This window comes from Poecile atricapillus, chromosome 2, assembly GCF_030490865.1.
Source record: "Poecile atricapillus isolate bPoeAtr1 chromosome 2, bPoeAtr1.hap1, whole genome shotgun sequence".
NCBI lineage: Eukaryota > Metazoa > Chordata > Aves > Passeriformes > Paridae > Poecile > Poecile atricapillus.
The window spans coordinates 133,048,426-133,065,912 of NC_081250.1; the positions used below are offsets into that span (position 1 = coordinate 133,048,426).

The 17,487-nt window shown below is 42.4% G+C and overlaps 1 protein-coding gene across 2 annotated transcripts; it reads right to left on the bottom strand.

Annotated features, from left to right (window-relative positions):
• Positions 1–8,027: 8,027 nt before the first annotated feature.
• On the bottom strand, positions 8,028–13,516 carry ZNF706 (zinc finger protein 706). 2 transcript variants are annotated; one of them, XM_058830573.1, is made up of 4 exons: positions 13,352–13,515; positions 10,259–10,395; positions 8,969–9,076; positions 8,028–8,343 (listed from the first exon to the last, which is right to left on the bottom strand). In XM_058830573.1, the coding sequence occupies exons 2-3, from the start codon at positions 10,391–10,393 to the stop codon at positions 8,981–8,983; spliced, it is 231 nt and encodes a 76-aa protein (XP_058686556.1). In that variant the 5' UTR covers positions 10,394–10,395; positions 13,352–13,515; the 3' UTR covers positions 8,028–8,343; positions 8,969–8,980. The 2 variants fall into 2 exon arrangements, with proteins under 2 accessions (XP_058686556.1, XP_058686557.1); XM_058830574.1 differs by lacking the exon at positions 8,028–8,343 and having other exon boundaries at positions 8,429–9,076; positions 13,352–13,516.
• Between the last annotated feature and the right edge of the window lie 3,971 nt (positions 13,517–17,487).

The following is a 17,487-nucleotide window of genomic DNA, read 5'->3' on the forward strand; positions in this document are numbered from 1 at the left end:
GCACATTTTCATCAAGACATTGTTAGTTTATTGCCTTTAAATGGACCCTAACCATCATTAGCAATCAATCAATCCTGAGCCAGCCCCAGGTGCTCAAAAGCAAACCTTTCATGTAAGCAAATGCAGAATGAACTTTCTTACAGTCTAACTGGGATCCTGCCACTGCCTCTTCTCCTTTCCTCATGCAGGGCAGCTGTCAAGGAAAGGTGTTTGTCTTTGCTGAACTCCTCCAGAAATGCAGACTCCCTGCTGCTTCCCTGTTCCCAAACACAAGCTTCCCCACACAGGCACCTGTTTGCCAGACTCTTCCAGGGGCTGACTGCTCACTTGCCCAGACTTGGGAAAAGGATTCTATACCAGGTGCTTTAGTCTGAATTCACCTCCCTGACTAAAAAAAATGCAAGCACCAAAGAAAATCTGCCATGTAGTTTGGGCATTTCTCAAGTGTTTCTCTACATCCAGCTCTGTGGCAGTTTATTTTGCAGCCCTAATCCTCCACTGTCCCTCATAATGACAGAAAGCATTTCCTCTACAGTGCCATTTTCACAAACAGGAACAACAGGATTGTCTTTAAGGTACCTCCCTTTCTACAAATCTGTCTGTGCTTAGCCAAGGGTTTTAACAGTAAGGGCCTTGGGCCAGTTATACACGACCAGTTACCCTGCTTGTGTGGCTCCTTGAACCTCATGCGAGACAGCGCCAGGTCAGGAGTGCAGTCCCAGCAAGCACCTCTGCAGATGCCACGTTGCTTCTGTCTCTTTGTAGGGAGTGAAAGGTGAAGGCTGGCCACCACTGACTAAAAACAGCACTGACAAGGCCATATTAGCACCGGACAATTTTACTGTTATTGTGATCCTACTCATTCACCCACCGCAAGTGGGGAAGTGGGCACAACACAAACAGCCTGGGTCTTGGCTGGAGTCACAGAGCAAGCTAGAGAGACAATTAATTTCAGAAGTGTCTAAGAGAGTGGTGTCCAAATCTCTGTCCATAGGGCACTAACCTCTCTGAGGTCCACAGAGTCATACTGCCCACAAAGTTTCCAGACAAAAGGTTTATGATAAAAGAACAGGAGAAATATTGAGGACTGATGGTGACTATAGCCCAAAAACACCTTTTGACATTAACAATTAGAATTTGTAAAGTCTGTCTTGGTACAGCACTGTATATGTTTTCAAGACAGACTACTGCATCTTCCAGCCATGCATAAATTGTCTCCTGATATACAGACATCAGTTACACTGATTTTAGTAACATATGTGACATAGATTTTACAAATGTGTTCAAGCTAGCAGCTTTCTGTACATGCGAGTACTTAGCACATGACAAAATTAAATTCCTACTGACTTCTGTGATGTAGAATTCAATTATTGTTTGCGAAAAATACAGGCAGGCTTTGTCCATTTAGAAGTCAGTCCAGAAGCTGAGAAGTTGTCCTCCTTTGCTATTGGTGGTTACGGTGCAAACAGTGTCACATTCTTTCAGCTGCGTAACAGCTCTTGTTTTCAGATGCATAACAGCAAATTCTTTGAATGATTTACTGCAGCAGCAAAAAGCAGCTGTTTACTATTTCTTAACCTTACTTAACATGGTCTTTAATAAAAACTATTTCTTAGACTTCAGTAAGAAGAATATCCTCTTCTAGCACTGGTCTGATAAGAGCTAACAGCAGCAGACATCCCTTAGAAAATCTCTTAGGGTTAAGCAATTGTTGTAAAATCATAATGAATCTAAAGTTAGTTTCTAAATAAAAATGCAGCAAGAGAAAACCAGTCACAAATAAAAATTATTTTGCCCTCAGTTTGTGTGGAAAGAAAAAGGAGTTTCATTGACATCCTGATCAGTTCCCTTACTGCACACAGCCCATTGTGATCAAAAATCTGAGTTGTGTCTCCCAACAACAGAAAATACAACTGCCTTAAGCATTACTGTAACAAAAGTGAGTAAGGTCCATAATAATAATTCTGAATACCATGAGGACACAATCAAACACTTTAGATTTTTTGTGAGTTTTTTTAAAAGAAGACATCATTCTTGTATTATTCTTCTGTTTGGAAATACTTAAGTTTTCCCTCTTCAAAGGATCCACAAATGTTCACAGGAAATAAATAAATAAAGCAACCACTTTATAGAAAAATATGCGGTGACTATCAACAGCTAAAGAAATTGTGTACCAAAAGAAAGTAAGAACTATCAGTAGGTAATGGCATTTGAAGGCACATCAGGAATAACAAATTAAGAATTAAGGCCTATCCTGATGATCTACAAGGATGCTGGGACAATTAACATGGATATGTTGTCCAGGCATACTTTCACTTTGCAAAGCACTGAAAAAGACACAGAGGCAACTTGCATATTACTCTTCTATTGGTAAACGAAGAGTAAAGAGACAGACATGATATGCTCTCGTGAGGGGTTGGATTACATTAGCATCCATATGGAAAAGATAGGCAGCAATGATTAAAGTATAGGGATAGTCTTGAAAATTAGAGGAAGAAATGGCAAGAATGATGTCTGATGCAAAGTCAGTCAAGCATTTAGTCTAATTAGTGCTCTGCAGTTTTATATCCAACGTTAACAACCATTGCACATCCAAAAAGGCCAGCCTGGTCCTTCTCATGGCTAGCCTGTAGGTAAGTAAATACTCAGCAGAGCTCAAACTTTAATGAGAATGCTCTTGCATGTTTGGGGCCTTGAACGGATCAGGATGCAGTATATAAAGCTGCTGATAGCTTGACAGTGGGCAAACCATGCCAAAAAAAAAAGTATTTAAAAGAGTTCACCACAGTGGTTGCAAGTATAAGAGTGTGGATCCTGAGACAGACAAAAGACCAGGTTTTAGATGACTCAAAAGTCAACACAGTAACACCTTCATTAGCAGAGTTTAAAAACACAGCTGAGGTTCTAAAAAGGCAGATACAAGGACTACAAATATCTAAGGAAAGGTAAAGTTAACTATAGGACCATTACCTGATGAAGAAGGAAAGAAAATTAAAGATAAGATTTACAAATAAGTAATAAACAGCATTTTTGACTTCACTTAAAAGTTAACAAACCATGTTAAGAAGTTGAAAAAGTAAGCTAAAGTAATCAGAGGATTTTGATGGAATTCAAGTTGGCAACAGCTAATAACTCTTATGCTGGGATGCTCCAGCCATCAGCCACGTCACTAGGGACTATAAGTGTTGCTCTCTGAGAACTCACAGAGCACAGGAAAGAGCCCAAGAGAGTAGTGGGACAAGCACAAGGAATTTAAAAATAAAGGGTCTCTTGTCAGTCATCTTAAACCTGGAAAAAGGCTAGGATAATTTTTATGGAATTCCCTTTGTAAATGCATATGAAAACGTAACCAAGCAACAGCCAGACAATATGGATTTGTGAGGAACAAACTATGGCATACCTCACTACCCTTCATTTCTTTGAGAAAACTGGCCTGGTGTCCACAGGCACACAAGATCCAAAATCTCCATGTTGTTGTAAATGCCTTTGACATTGTCAGTCTGTAAAGTCCTAAGAGGTACGGGGCTCCAATCCATACTGACCACAAAGAGAATCACAGCAGTACAAAGTGCTCTCAAGAACCAATTACCAAAGGCTTCCTGGAGTCTAGCAAGACAGTCAAGTGAGGTCCTGCAAGGCTTTGCCTGCAATATATCCCATCAGTGTGTTCATGAACAATACAGACTAGAGTAAAAGAGGACATCTGCAATATCCCCCATACCACACTTGGATGAACTGCAAACAGTTTGGTCTGAGATCCCTGAGAGGCAGGCATGTGGACACTAAATAGAGGCACAAAGTGGAAATTATTGTTGGTACCAAATGAATCTGAGATGTCATTTCAGAAAGCCTAATACAATTCCAGTGTATGCAAGTGCCAGACCTTAGCTGTTCCAGCTTCTCTGCACAAGCCTCAGCCAGCACTCTGGGTCATATATTGGACCATATGATTTAAGAGCATAAACTGTAGAGGATCCAGAGCACCAACCATTGGCAGACTTAGAAAATGGGACCTAAGAAGAGTGATTCAATTAACTGGGTTAACTCTAAAGACTAGAAGAATACAGTAGCAATGTTCAAATAAAGGCACTATTCATCACATCTACTGCCAATAAGAACAGTAAGCAATTGACTTAATTGGCAGGGATAAACTCTTGCTGTGTTAACTGTCCACTTATACAGTTCAGCAGTGACACATTCCGCTTACTAGGTCTGGGATCATGGGACCCCTTTCACTGGAAGCTTTTAAGAATTAGAGGAACATTTGGTAGTTTGTCTTAGCAGATTTTATCCAACCTCAGAGTAGGGAGATGGACTAGACAAATTCCTGAAATTTCCCTTAATGCATAGTCCTCTGAAAGAGCTCCAGCTTTCAGTTAGGCTTGGCATACTGACTTTGTCACAGCAACAGAAAAGGAACACAAAAATATATTTGCCATGCCATCAAAGTGCTGCATGGACCTTGGCTTTATATATTTAATGGACAGTATTTTTCAGAGGAAAGCTGTGCCATATTACCTGAAAAAGCTGAGACACAGCTTGAAGTTAGATAACTATGTTGGAACAGCTATAGATTCCTCCTCTCCCAGGAACCCCAGTGTGAAATGCTATGTAAGAGAATTATAAAACATACATACAACCTAATCTACTCTTCTTTGAAAGCTCCCAAGAGAAATCCCTCAGTGAGCCTCTGTTGTGCGTTATCTATACAAAAACCTGTAACACAATAGACAGTGTATTAAAAGATTTCAAAATAATTTTAAAAACTTACAGAAAAATTCCAGACAGCACTTGACACCCTCCCAGTGTCTGGACTAGAGCAAAATCGCAGATGATGCTACAGAATATGTAAAATCACACACTGAATACCAGTGCAAAGTGAGATTTGGAGCTGAATTCAAAGTGCACTCCAAAACCAGTAAGGTTCTATACAGGCAAAACAAAGGTCCCTCAAACTACACATAGCAGAGGGTGGCGGGGTAGACAGAAACACAAACTGACCTTTACTTTGCTTGTGGATCCTACAGCACTAATGAAATCTACTTGTCAGACTCTGGAAGATCACGCTTCTAGTAAAGCCCAGTAATTATCAACTTGTTTCGGTGAAAATGGGAAAGCCTATCAGTACCTGATAATAATAAAAGACATTTCACCTATTAGATATTCTTATCAAGATGGGAAAATAAATCAGTATAGTTTACAGAAATTACACAAATTCCTTCATTACTATGTGATTTGCAAATAGCTCATGGTCATTAGCTTTACTTACTTGAGCTTTATTGTTTTCAGCAAATAACCAAAAGGGATGGTCTCCAGAGATGTTTCAAGAGCACTGCATAATCTATCTCCTTAAGGCCACACAGCAACTGTCTTCAGCTTCTATCCTGGATTTTTTGCACAGCTTTTTGACAGCAAGAAACTAGAAGCCCTTACATAGGTAAAGCAGAGGAACAGAAATAAGCCTGAGTAACAAAAATTGCAAAACTATTCTTGATTACTCAGTAGTCCCCATGATGATGGCCTCATCATAACCACACCTGGTAACTTTTTACTCTGTTCTAAGGTGAGACATTTTCAGATTATTTTAAGCCTCATTTAAAATGCAATTTCATATGCTACTTAAAGAGATTCCCAAAATATGAAGGCTTGTGAAAATCCAAAACCCCTCTTAAAAGTTGCTCCACAAGTATCCATGACAGCTGATGTCCATACTGACACAGTAAGAGCCCCTCACCTGAATGCTGACCCTGTACAGAAATGAACCTTTCTCAAGGGAATACAGGAAGCTTTCCATGTCTATTTTTCTTTCTTGCATAGCTAGACAGCTTCAAGTTACATGGCTGTCCACAGCCAGGAAATTAATTTTTTAGGTGCAGCAATACTTGATTTTAAAAGCAGGAAGGAAATATGACATTTTATATTTTATATTTTTAATTCTCTTTAATCAGCCACACTACAATGCACAACTGTGTCTACAGCTAGGTACTAGGGTGTGTTGTCTTTCAGATCAGGAAGAGATGATGGAGAATTAGTCCTTCCTCTGATCTTTTAGGTACAAAGAGTATTGCAGGTATTCTGACTGAGGAGTATTGCCACATTTAGTACTTTATAACACTTATAACAATTCAGTCACAGCTTTCATTTACTTCTGTAATTAAGATGGCAGTTACTGTAGCTAGGAATCTTACTGAACTAAGGATCACCCTTGCCTTCCAACATATAAAGCCCATCATTTCACAGGGTATTTTCAACTTGAGCATCGTAAGAGTTTTGAAAATACAATTCTAATTGAAGGTAACCATCTCACTAAAGATGCAGCCTTCCGGCTCTTCAGCGCTCATTAACAGAGATTGTTTATGAAACAAGTCTTTTATTTAATGCTACACAATCTGAATTGAAGGAATAGAACATTTACTTCACCTCAGGCCCAAGCTTTAGGGATACATCCCCAAACATTTTCCAGAGTAAAACCAGATTATCAAATACCAATCAGCTCAAGAAACATCTTTTCCATTTCTACTCAGCGTATTTTTAGACAAACTAAAGCATTAAAACATTGAAGTACCTCTCCCCCATACAGCACAAAGGTTGAAAGCAGATTTCTTGCCTTGTGGAGCCAGTTTGTCAGGATGTATGTATCGATAACATTAAAGAAAAATAAATGAATTGTTACATTCTGATGTCAAGTGTACAAGTGCAGTAGTGGATTACGCTGAGAAGAATAACATTATCTATAAAAGTTAAGTGGTATACAGGTTATCCCAGAGTGACTATAATACAGAGAAACTTTATGCCAAAGTAAGTATTTACAGAGATACTGTCACAGCAAAGAGGACAGGAAGCTAGTCTCACAGAAGTAGTTCAATAAAGAGCAAATGAGTGGACAAAGACAAAGGTTTTGACTTTATATAATAAAATACCAAGTGCATTCTTTTAAGTGAATGAGTCTTTGAGACTATGGTCCTAGATTTTAGGAAGCCATTTGAAGGTCAGATGTATAGTCCTGCTGCATAGCAAGGGTTACTTGGACTGCCAGATTTTTACATCTGTTGTAAACTCTGCACATCACAGAAATTCTAGTACTGCTTCTTACTGCAGGGTCAAAACTAAAGCTCTTAAGCCCAAGATGCCCAAGATGGGATTTTGTATAGTAGACCTTCTTCCAGCACAATTCAGATGTTTCTCCACTACTTTTGTGCTGTACATCTCAGATTAGAACACAGCCCAGAACCCTTTAGGGGTAATTATGCTTATCTGGTGAAATGGTCTTGGCCAGAGTTATTATCCAGCTTTTTCTTGTCATTGCAACTTTAATCACATCCGATTTCTTAAAGCAGCCATATTATTTTAGTTACTTTGGCTCTTTTCCAACAGGCTTATTTTAAGCTGGTTGTGAAGGAAGGTTATTAATGGTCGGCTATTTGATGTATTCCTTCAAGAGAGCAAAAACCAGACATTTGAGGGGGAAGACATATGGTTGACTGCTCAAAATATTATTTAAAATATTTTCAAATCCAGTTTTCAACTAAGAGCAGAGCTGCTCTAACCTAGTATTTGGCAAGCATTTTTCAAGCCAGCATTTTAGTCCTGCCACCTCTCAAGCTTCCTCAGCCATCTACCCAAATAGAAAGGATAACAAGCATAACCAGAGTTCCTCCAGTGCATGACTTCAAGGAACATGATCCCTCACAGTAAAGGAATCCCATTAGGAATGGCTTGCAGTACTTAAGACTCCAGTACATAGGACAAAAACATAGGAGGAAGTCTCATGATTCTCATGCAGCTGCTCAGGGGAGTGTTGCACCTTGAGCCATCAGCTTGACCACTAGTGGCTGAGCTCAAGATTGGACAGTGAATCTGAGCAGCTTCCCTCTCCACTTTAAGATTAATTTACTGTAATGTACATTACTTGCAGTGGAATGATACTGCTCATGTTTTGGCAGGATGGGGAAAATTCCACTTTTGTCTTTTTTATTATTTTATAAGGCAGATAATGCAGAAAGGTGAAACAGAATTTCTACAAGGAGTTAATCTGTGATATTGTAAAATCAAAGTACTACTTTATTAAGTGAGTTATTTTACACAATATGAACATCAATATAATTACAATTGTAAAAAATTTTTTATAACAAGTATGGACTGATTTTTTAGGTTTTCCAAATAGGGCACAACTGTACATTTACACAGAATTGTCTTTGCATGAAGCCCAAGAGGGAACAGCATAAAAATATGAATGTTTCTGTAGCCCCTTCATTTTTGCTGATCAACAGTTTTAGAAAAGCAGCTGCAGGTTTGTTATGTAAGGTCTGACAGTAGAAGAGTCAATAGGTGTCATGACTTCACCTATAAAAAACAAGAACAACTTGGTTAAGCTGAACCATTACACAATGCTGCTAACCTCTGCAAGAATGAAACACTATACTACTGCTTTTTAACTTATTTCAGCCTTTTATTATAACCACTTTCAGTTACAGCCTAACAACTGGCTACCGGGAAATCTCTTCTACAGTTAACATAGAAATTCAGATTTTTCTGCATTCACTTGCATAGCTTCAGAAATAAAAAGGCTCAATTGTTGGAAAAATACTAAATGACCTTTTACATTACATGTTTTGTAGTAACAGACAGATTGTACTTATGTATTTTGTTCAAAGCAAAACTAACATTTCAAAGCAAGAACTAAATAATCAAGTATTCCTACAAGACTAAGAATGACCATTTGAAATAAAATTAATCTCTTTTAAAACAACCCCCAGGCACAGCAAAATGCCACAGCCATTTCAACCACGTAAGAACTAGCTTGCTTCTTTCTTCTACTTTTAACAGTTCAAGGGTATAACTTTAACCTGCAGTAGTTTTCAAATTAAAAGAACTGAAGCAAGCTGTAAGTCCCAGTTGTTGGTCGGGAAAAAAAAACTATTTATAATACACCTTTCTCAGACAATCAATTAAAAATTAAGGTAATGACCTGTAGACAACTTTATGCCTGAACATCAGCCAATTCTGGAGGAAGTGGAGTCTTAGGATGCTTGCTTTCAAAGTGCTGTTTGAAGGTCTTGGGATCCGGCATTTGAGTCTGATTAAAGAGAGACATTAAACTTTATGCACAGTACAAAACTTAAATAATACTACAAAACCTTTATTTTCTTTGCCTGGAAGACAACTACCTCCTTGATGATTACTGCTCTAGTGACAGAAGCACCACTAATTTAGCTGCAGGGTAAGATGGAGTATTTAACTGCCTATTTTCAGAGGTGCTTTTAAGCACTACTCTCACACTTGCTTTGGCATGTCCATCAATGGTGTTATTCTGGCTAGGTATCTCCCTGCACATCTTACACTTCACAGGCTGGTTTGGTGGAAAACCTACCTCCTCCTCACCATTTTCTTTTTCAACACCTTAAATATAAACACTTATCCTTTTAAAATAAAATCTTTATGAAAGCTATTTCTTTAGTTTACCAATAGCCCAAGAATAGCGTGAACCAAGTCTCTACTTGGCACAAGCTATCTCAGACCTTTGCTACGACACAGTTGCAGGCATCAAATGCCCAAAGTGATTGATACTACAGCCTGATTTCACAACAAGAGGAGCTGGTTACAAGTACTTAAGTAATCGACCCTCAGTTTGGAATCTAATTTAAGACATTTGAAGTGGCAGATCAATTCTGAGACTGACCACTGAAGGGAAAATGGCAAGTTTATCCTTCAGCTCCAAAAGAAGCATTTAGGAAAACCAGACAGAAGGAAAAGTACAAGCTGATTAGTACTTAAATTTCCCTTTTCTTGTCAAGTAAGTTTTCTAGCAAAAGCTACTGTGTATCAAGCTTACATTAGAGCTTTTGGCACCACCACTCCTCCTTTCTACAGCAACATCCATAACCACTGATTCCAAGACAGGCCAATTCCATCACAATGAAAATATGTTTCCACGTGGAGACTAAACAAGAATTGACCGCACACTTCTTATATGTTCTGTTTCATACTAACAGCACATGCAGACCACTGTAATACAAAAGGCAAAATAACTACCCAAATCAGACCTGAACATGACCTCTCGGATTCTCTATCTCAGTTACCAATACAGCTGAGTAATCTGTAAGCAAGTCACATAACAGATGCAAATGCTTCTTACAGCAACAAGCTAGACAACCACTTAAGTATTTTAGTTTCCACTATAAAATTTTCTAAAAATCCTGCTCTGGGCAGGAAGGCAGACCTCTCCCTATAAGACCAGTGCGACTTCAGTTCCTCTTACCCTACAGACAGTGCAGGTATATATCAAGGCAGCCTTAGCTGCAGCCTTCTGATCATGTCCTTGTTTCTTTTTTTGCTCAGCTTGCTTTTTGGCATTTTTCTGCTGCGACTGAATCTTCTGCTGTCCACGAGCCATATCTACAAACAAAAAGAAGACATTTAGTCTACAAACATGAGAAACTACTGCTGCTATCTGACTGAGGAGCCATAACCATAAGCACAATGCAGTCATGCGCTCTGTCCACAAGGCCTACAACTCCCATAACTCAAACACAGCAGACATCTGTTCAAGCTCTTTGCTATGTAAAGCCTCTGGGTTCAGTATCATTCTTAAAATAAACACCAGAATGATTAGGCCATTCTAAGTGTCTTCCTCTACTAAGATTCAGCTCTACTTTTGAAAAATGTTATCAATAGTCAGAATAATTAAAAGTTTCCTTTACAGTTAATAGAAACTTATTATCTTTTTTAAAAGGTACTAAAAAATTCAGCAGTTTAGTTGTTTGTGTTTTCTTAAATTAAAGCTTAAGACTCAACTTTTATCTCTGGAACTTGAAACAAATTTCAAGAAAGGCAAATCAAAGTATTACACAAGGTGTATTATTTTCTTCTGTTGTAGGTGTTTGTGAGCTGCTTTTAAGTTGGGAACACCAAGAATAACAGGGTCACTCCTCTTTATTGAAGGTGATTTTTACAGGTGGCTATTGTATCTTTATTTTCAGCCACATTTACATGCGTATGATTTCTTGGAAAGAAAAAAGACTGCCCGCATCAGAAGCCATTACTCCACCTAACCCAGGAGCACAAAGGAAGTAAATTCTATTGCCATATGCCATTACAAGGTCCACCAGAAGATGAGACAAAAGTGGAAAAGGGAGCATCAAGACATTGCATTGCACAGCAGCGCACTCCACCTGCACACAGCCCACTAGGACACCCAATTCAGCCTGTAACCCACCCCCAGAGCAGACACCAGACAGGATTTGGGCACACCAACAGAACAGGATTCACCACGTGGTTGTATAACCCAGCAGCCAAATTTCTGCTCTTGCCTCTCTCCCAGTCCCTCACGGCCCACGCACGGTTCAGTTGTGCAGCTCTCTCAGAAGCATAACACTGCCCAAGCACAGGATAGCCAGCAAAGCCCATTGTCTCGTGTTCCCAGGAGAGCAGCTGCTTGATCACTGCTCCTCTGGGTAACCTGGGCACTTGCCCCAGGTTTGGTACTGGTGGGACAGACACACTGCATGGCTACACCAGGCCTGCCACACAATCCCTCCCATCAGGACACGCGGCCTCCCAAGGTGAGAGAAAAGCCCATCCAAACAGTGACTGACCTCTAGTAAATATATATTAAAAGCCCTTAAAAACAATTATGAAAATTATCTTTCTATGAAACATCAACAACACGTGAAAATTCACTAGTATTGTAGGAATTTTTGGACACGTGCCTAACGTGTGAGCAAAAAGATGGCCCTGTGATGCAGCACAGCTCTTGTGAATGGAGAGACACCTCTCAGGCCACAGCCCGGTTCTTTCGTGGCATCAAACACCACCATGTAACCCTCTACAGAATTTTTACACTACATCTTCAGTGTCCCCTCCTCTTCCCCCACCAGTTTCTCTAAAAGAGAATTCAGAGGTCCATACAGCTAATAAAATTGAACACAACATTAATTCCATTAACAAGCAGATAGAAATACATTTGGCATCCAACAGTTTCCGTAAGATAAAATCTCTCAATGATAGTAAGACTAAAAGTGCCAGTCTATGTTTTGCTGGATGCTACAACTACTCCAGAACGCCCCAGCCAGGGGCTTATGCTGCTTACATACAGCATGGCTCAATCAGAACACTGGATTCCCATTTAAAATTATTAAAACAAATAAGAAGATATATTGTCAATAGCTTTGCATACACAAGAAGGAACAGTAGGTTTCATTTCACTTCTATTTTATCAGCATTACAGCAATCGTCCAGAAGTTAGAGAGCTCCTGACAGAAAATACTAAGATGTAACAAAAAATAATTCTTTTCACAAAGTGTTTGCATATTACTTTGTATTTTAGTGCCTTGATAAGTACTACATTACAACAGCCAACCACACTGAGCTTTTATGGACTTGGCAACTGCTGGTTTTAGTTAAGGCACAGACAAGAAAACACGACCATAAACATTTGTTCAAAAATATCAACCACCACACAATGCCCAAGATCAAAAATCCAAGAGTTTAAATACTGCAAGTTACATTAATACAGCTGAAACAGAGTGTTTCTGCAACAGAGAAAAATACTGTTTAGACTATTATTATTTTAAGAAAATGACGAAAAAAGTAATCTCAAAGCTCGTTTAAAAGAAGGATGAGATAATCTACAAGGCCAAATCAGTAATTTCAATTGCACAACGCAGGTAAGTGTTGTTTGCCCTATCAGGGACATTCTCAGAGTCCAGCAGAGCAGGCTACTGTCTCCAAATAAAGAACGCGCGAGCACGTAGGAAACAGAACACACTGAGAAAACCTGCTGCCAAACCATAACAGGATTTTTTGCTGCCAAATCATAACAGCAGCAGCAGTACGGGCACTGTCGGGAAGCGAGGCTGAAATCCGCAGCACAGCCATGCTTCACATGGGGTCATTTCCATGTAAGTAATCAGAACCCGAGCAGAGTTTCAAGTCCTAAAACCGGACACCGGCAGCTGCTTCCGCTGTCACTTCCAGAGGCACACGGCAGCTCGAGGCACCGCGGCTTCCCCGGCCGGGAGCGAAGGGCTCGGGGGGCCGCTCCGCGAGGGACGCCCCGGCCCGGGCCCGGCCTGCGGCGCGCAGGGACCGGGGGCGACCGCGGCCGTCGGGCAGGCCGGGGGGGGCAGGGGCGGCCGCAGCCCCACCACGTGCCCCGCGGGAGGGAAGTGACCACGGAGAGACAGAGGGACGGAGGCCGCAGTTCGGGAGCGGCGGCCCGCGAGCTGAGCGCGCCCTGCTGCCGGGCCGGGCCGGGCCGGGTCGGGCCGCCCCCCTTCTACCGCGCCAGGACCGCTTCCCTTCCTCCGCCCCACCCCGCTCCCCTGCGCTCCGCTTTCCCGGCGCTGCTCACCCGTGCGGGATCCGGGCTGGCGGCCCTGCCGAGCGCTGTGAAGGCTCCGCGCGGCCCCGCCGCCGCCGCCGCTCGGGAGGAGAACGAGGAGGAGGAGGAGGAGGAGGAGGGACGGGACCAGCACTGCGCGCGCGCCGGACCCGCCCCCGCGCCCGCGCGCCCCGGGCGGCGCTGGCCAATGGCGGCGCGCGGCCGTTACATAACGCCGGCGGGGGGGCAGCGGGACACACCGGGGGCGCAGCAGGGAGGTCGCGGCGCTTGTGGGACCGCGGGTTCGCGTCCCGGCGGCGGTAGAACCCTGCGGGCTTCCACCGCGAGCAGCCGGACTGGGGGGCTCAGGCTGCCAAGCCCGGCGGTAGGACCCTCGGGACTCCGCTACGCTGGCTGCGGGCAGGGGCGCACCGGAGTCCCGCGCTGGGCGGGGTCCGGTGCTGGGGCGCAGCGGGATGAGCCGGGACAGCCAGCCTTGCCCCGCCCGGTTCCCGGAGCGCAGCCCTGGCGGAGCCCCGGCGGAGCCCCGGCTCGCGGTGCCGCAGAGCCCGCGGGATGCGGCAGCGCTGCTCTCGGGCCGTCGGCGCTGCCCGGCGGGCCCGCTCCCAGCCACATTCCTCGGTGCTTAGCGTACGGGCGCGGCCTAAAAATAGCGCTGCTCCTGCTCAGTGGGATCCGGATAAATGGCGTGGGAGGGGCTCTCGGGAAGGCGCTGCAGAGGAGGCCGGGCGGGGATGGCGGAGAGAAGGGGATTCTCTTCTGGCTGCAGTTCACACAGACGGCCCGTGTGTAGGTTTGAAAGGTTAAGTAAAATAGAAGGAAACAGCCTGCGATGAGAAGCAGAATTTTATTCAAGAATAAAGTGCACTAGATATGGTTTGGACGCGTTTTGCAAGGATCGCAGAGGAAGTTTACAGGCAGTATCCACTGCGCGTGTGATTTGAAAATTACTGACTTGCGTGAATACAGATGTAGGCAGGCGCTGTAAGGAAGCATAAAGGAGGAGCTCTTTATTTTCTATGGACCTCTTCGTAGGATTTAGCCAAAGGAAGGCTGAATGTTTGTGCCTGCTCAGATTAAGCACCTGTTAGGAAAAGGTGAAATACAGGCAGCATCTCTGCTTAGAGATGACATTCTGCCACTCATTGAGTAATTGTTGTAGCTTCGAAACCTGGCATCTTGAGCAGTTCTGTGTCAGGGGCAAAAGAGCAAACATAACAGGCCTGCCAGAGGAACTATAAGGTATTAGCTTGATGTTTTGCAGAGCTTAGGTGGAATGATTGTAATGTTCTGATCCAAGAGGGGAAAATGCAGCAACAACAAAAAAATCCATAAAGAAGTACAGTGAAGGTTTTAGGCCGTTATCATAAGTCTTGCCTAGAGCATGACAGCAGTTACAAAGGAGCTGTATAGTAGATTTCTGACACTTATGTTACTGCAAGTTGGTCTGGATGTCACAACATCACAAACATAAGCCTGTGATAAAGAATTAATTTCCTAACATTCTTCTTAAAAAAAACCAAAAACCAAAAAAATCGTAACATTCCATTTTGCAACTATGTCTTCCACATTAAACTGATAGCACTGAGAATGCTTATACCAGGACGGTGCAATCCACACTGCATTAAAATGATCTTGTCACTGAACTTTATGGAAAGAAGCAACTATTAAAAAAAACATTCTAAGTGCATATGTGCATGTGCTTGTAGAGTGATGTGGAGAGGGAGGCATTTTGTGTTCTGTGCTCACAAGCAGGTGGCTTTCAGAATGAAGTTTTGCTTTCATCAGGGAGGAGATTGACAAGTGAAAAAGCAATTTCTGTCCTGGCTGATGCTATTTTTAAGGACTGCTGGCAGAACTGGAGGGGGTTTTTCAAGAGTTGTGTTCCCATACTATGGCATTGCTATACATCTGGCTGGACAAGAATTTCAAATGAAGCAGATCTCCCAAGCACATGCTGAGCTCTGGCTGGTCTTAGAAGCTTTTTCTGATTTTTAGGAGAGCAAGGAATAGGTGTTGCAGGACGGGACTGTGACTGTTTCTCTGTCTGCTCTATCTTCTATCCCATTGTGCTGTAGATTCTGTATATCATTCCAAAGAGGGTGATAGAAAAAAAAAAAAACCACATTGAAATAAGAATTTAAGTGCCCATAGCTGAGATTTCCACTACTAAGATAATAAGGAAAACTTCCCAATCAAGGTAGATAATTTTTCAAAATTGACTCACTGCATGAAACTTATTTATCACACAAAAGGGGATAGATATTTCCATGGGCACGTGCAGGTTAGCAAAGAGATACGGGGTGGATGTGGTGAGCTGTTAGAGTAGCAAGGCGGGCCTGGATGCTTTGCACAGCTCTGACGAAATGAACCTGTGGTAATTGCAGTTTATCTGTCTTGTGGACTTCCTCTCCTTTGTGTTGCTCCCACATGAGGTGAAACAAGACAGAGTGCATGAATGAAAGTATAAATAAAAGTTAAAATGTAAAATAAATGCAAACTTTACACTGAAGTGTTACATCTTAAAATTACTAGAAATACACTTCAGCGCTCTTCTGTGTGCTTCTTGTTTAATTGTTGTTTTCTAGTTTAAAAATGTCTCCCAAATCCCACAGATAATACCAAGTACTCTGCATTAAAACAGAGTGAAAAACAAGAACTTCTTTCTGTAGTTAAGGGTAGATGAAATGCAAGGCCTTTATTACCCCAAGCCAAGCCTAACAAAATTACAATTCACTGAAATCTGTAGAAGCATCATATGCATTGAAAACACAGCTCCTTAAGGATAAGGCATTTTAGCTCTTATGTAGCCCCTAAAAATAGTCCAAATTGAAAAAAAAAAAAGATGTTATCTTCTCAGGTTGAGGCAACTGATGAGAAACAAGACTTTGATTTAAGCCCAAGCTTGAATGTGGTGAACAGTGTGATCAAATAAACCCCAAAACTATGGTCTTCTGAGGAGGGAAGCAGCAAAGGAAACTGGAAGGAGCAGTGCTATGAAGCAGAATTGTTTCTTAGTTTGTTGTTTGTTTTTTTTAAACAGTCATGATTGTTTTTTATTCTGATGCTTATTTCTCATCCCCTTGGATTCCAGCCCGCCATCATTTTCTGTGCCCACAGAGAGGGGCAATTTCTGCCATTAGGTCAGAATACCTGTTCTGCTCAGCAGCAGCTTGTTGACACTTGGATTTTGTTGCAGGCCAGTTTAAGCTGTCTCACCCTGGTATGACTCGTGTCCCCACCACAGTTCCCTGCTGGGAACTAGGTGGCATTTTGACATGTGTTATTAAACCCATTTTAAAAGCAGTTGTCGTGAGGTGCAGGGCAAGTTTGCTCACAACCGCATAGGTGGGGCTGCATCTCCCTTCTGAATCAGCCCCTGTACATCTGCCAGGTCCTCCCACTGCCATTCCCAGCTGCACTTACTGTGGTGTATTTTTCCTGTTCATTTGCTCCTCTGTTCACTATTGATCCAGTGTCACATCAAACGTCATCTCAACTGGCTAAATGTTGGCTTGTGGCCAAAGGCTGCCCTTGGCCCTCGCTCACAGGGAGGAACATGCTCATACCGTGTGCCTGCCTATTGAGGGGTTTTATTTGGTACCCCACCATGACCCCTTGTCATGTCTAAAGAAGTGAACGAAAAGGAAGGAAATGCTCTGGGCCTGCAAGTGACAGCAGTCTTCTCACTCAGTTTTTATGGATGCAGACCAATGTTGACACAAACACAGAATAGCAGAGATCGGCTTTGAACCCAACAGCCTTTCAAAGAATAGTCAAGGCTGATGCAATGGTAGATCAGAGTCAGCATCACTGAATATTAGGGACAGGATGACATGGATGCAGACAGAACCCCAGCCATGGGGTAATCCTGGTAGTTAGTGCTGGTTGATAGAAAACATCATGCAGCAATGCCTATCCCAACTTGGGGGCTTCACAAGGCAGTGTTTTGCTCATTTACCTTTTCTCTGCTTTGTGGACTTTCACCTCCTCCCTCCCCCACACGTTAGCATACCGATCTTTTCCCTGTAAAGGCATTTTTCACAGCTACAGCTACAGCTTTCATACATCCAGTTCACGCCTCCCTGACACAGCATTAACTCCTGTCCCTCCACTGACCCCGACTGATTTGTGCTACTTCTCCA

Coding starts and splice junctions, on each gene's coding strand:
- ZNF706 (XM_058830573.1), bottom strand. CDS start 10,393: ATGGCTCGTGGACAGCAGAAGATTCAGTCGCAGCAGAAAAATGCCAAA. Junction 9,077..10,258: donor ATACCTGCACTGTCTGTAGG/GTAAGAGGAACT, acceptor CTCTTTAATCAG/ACTCAAATGCCGGATCCCAA.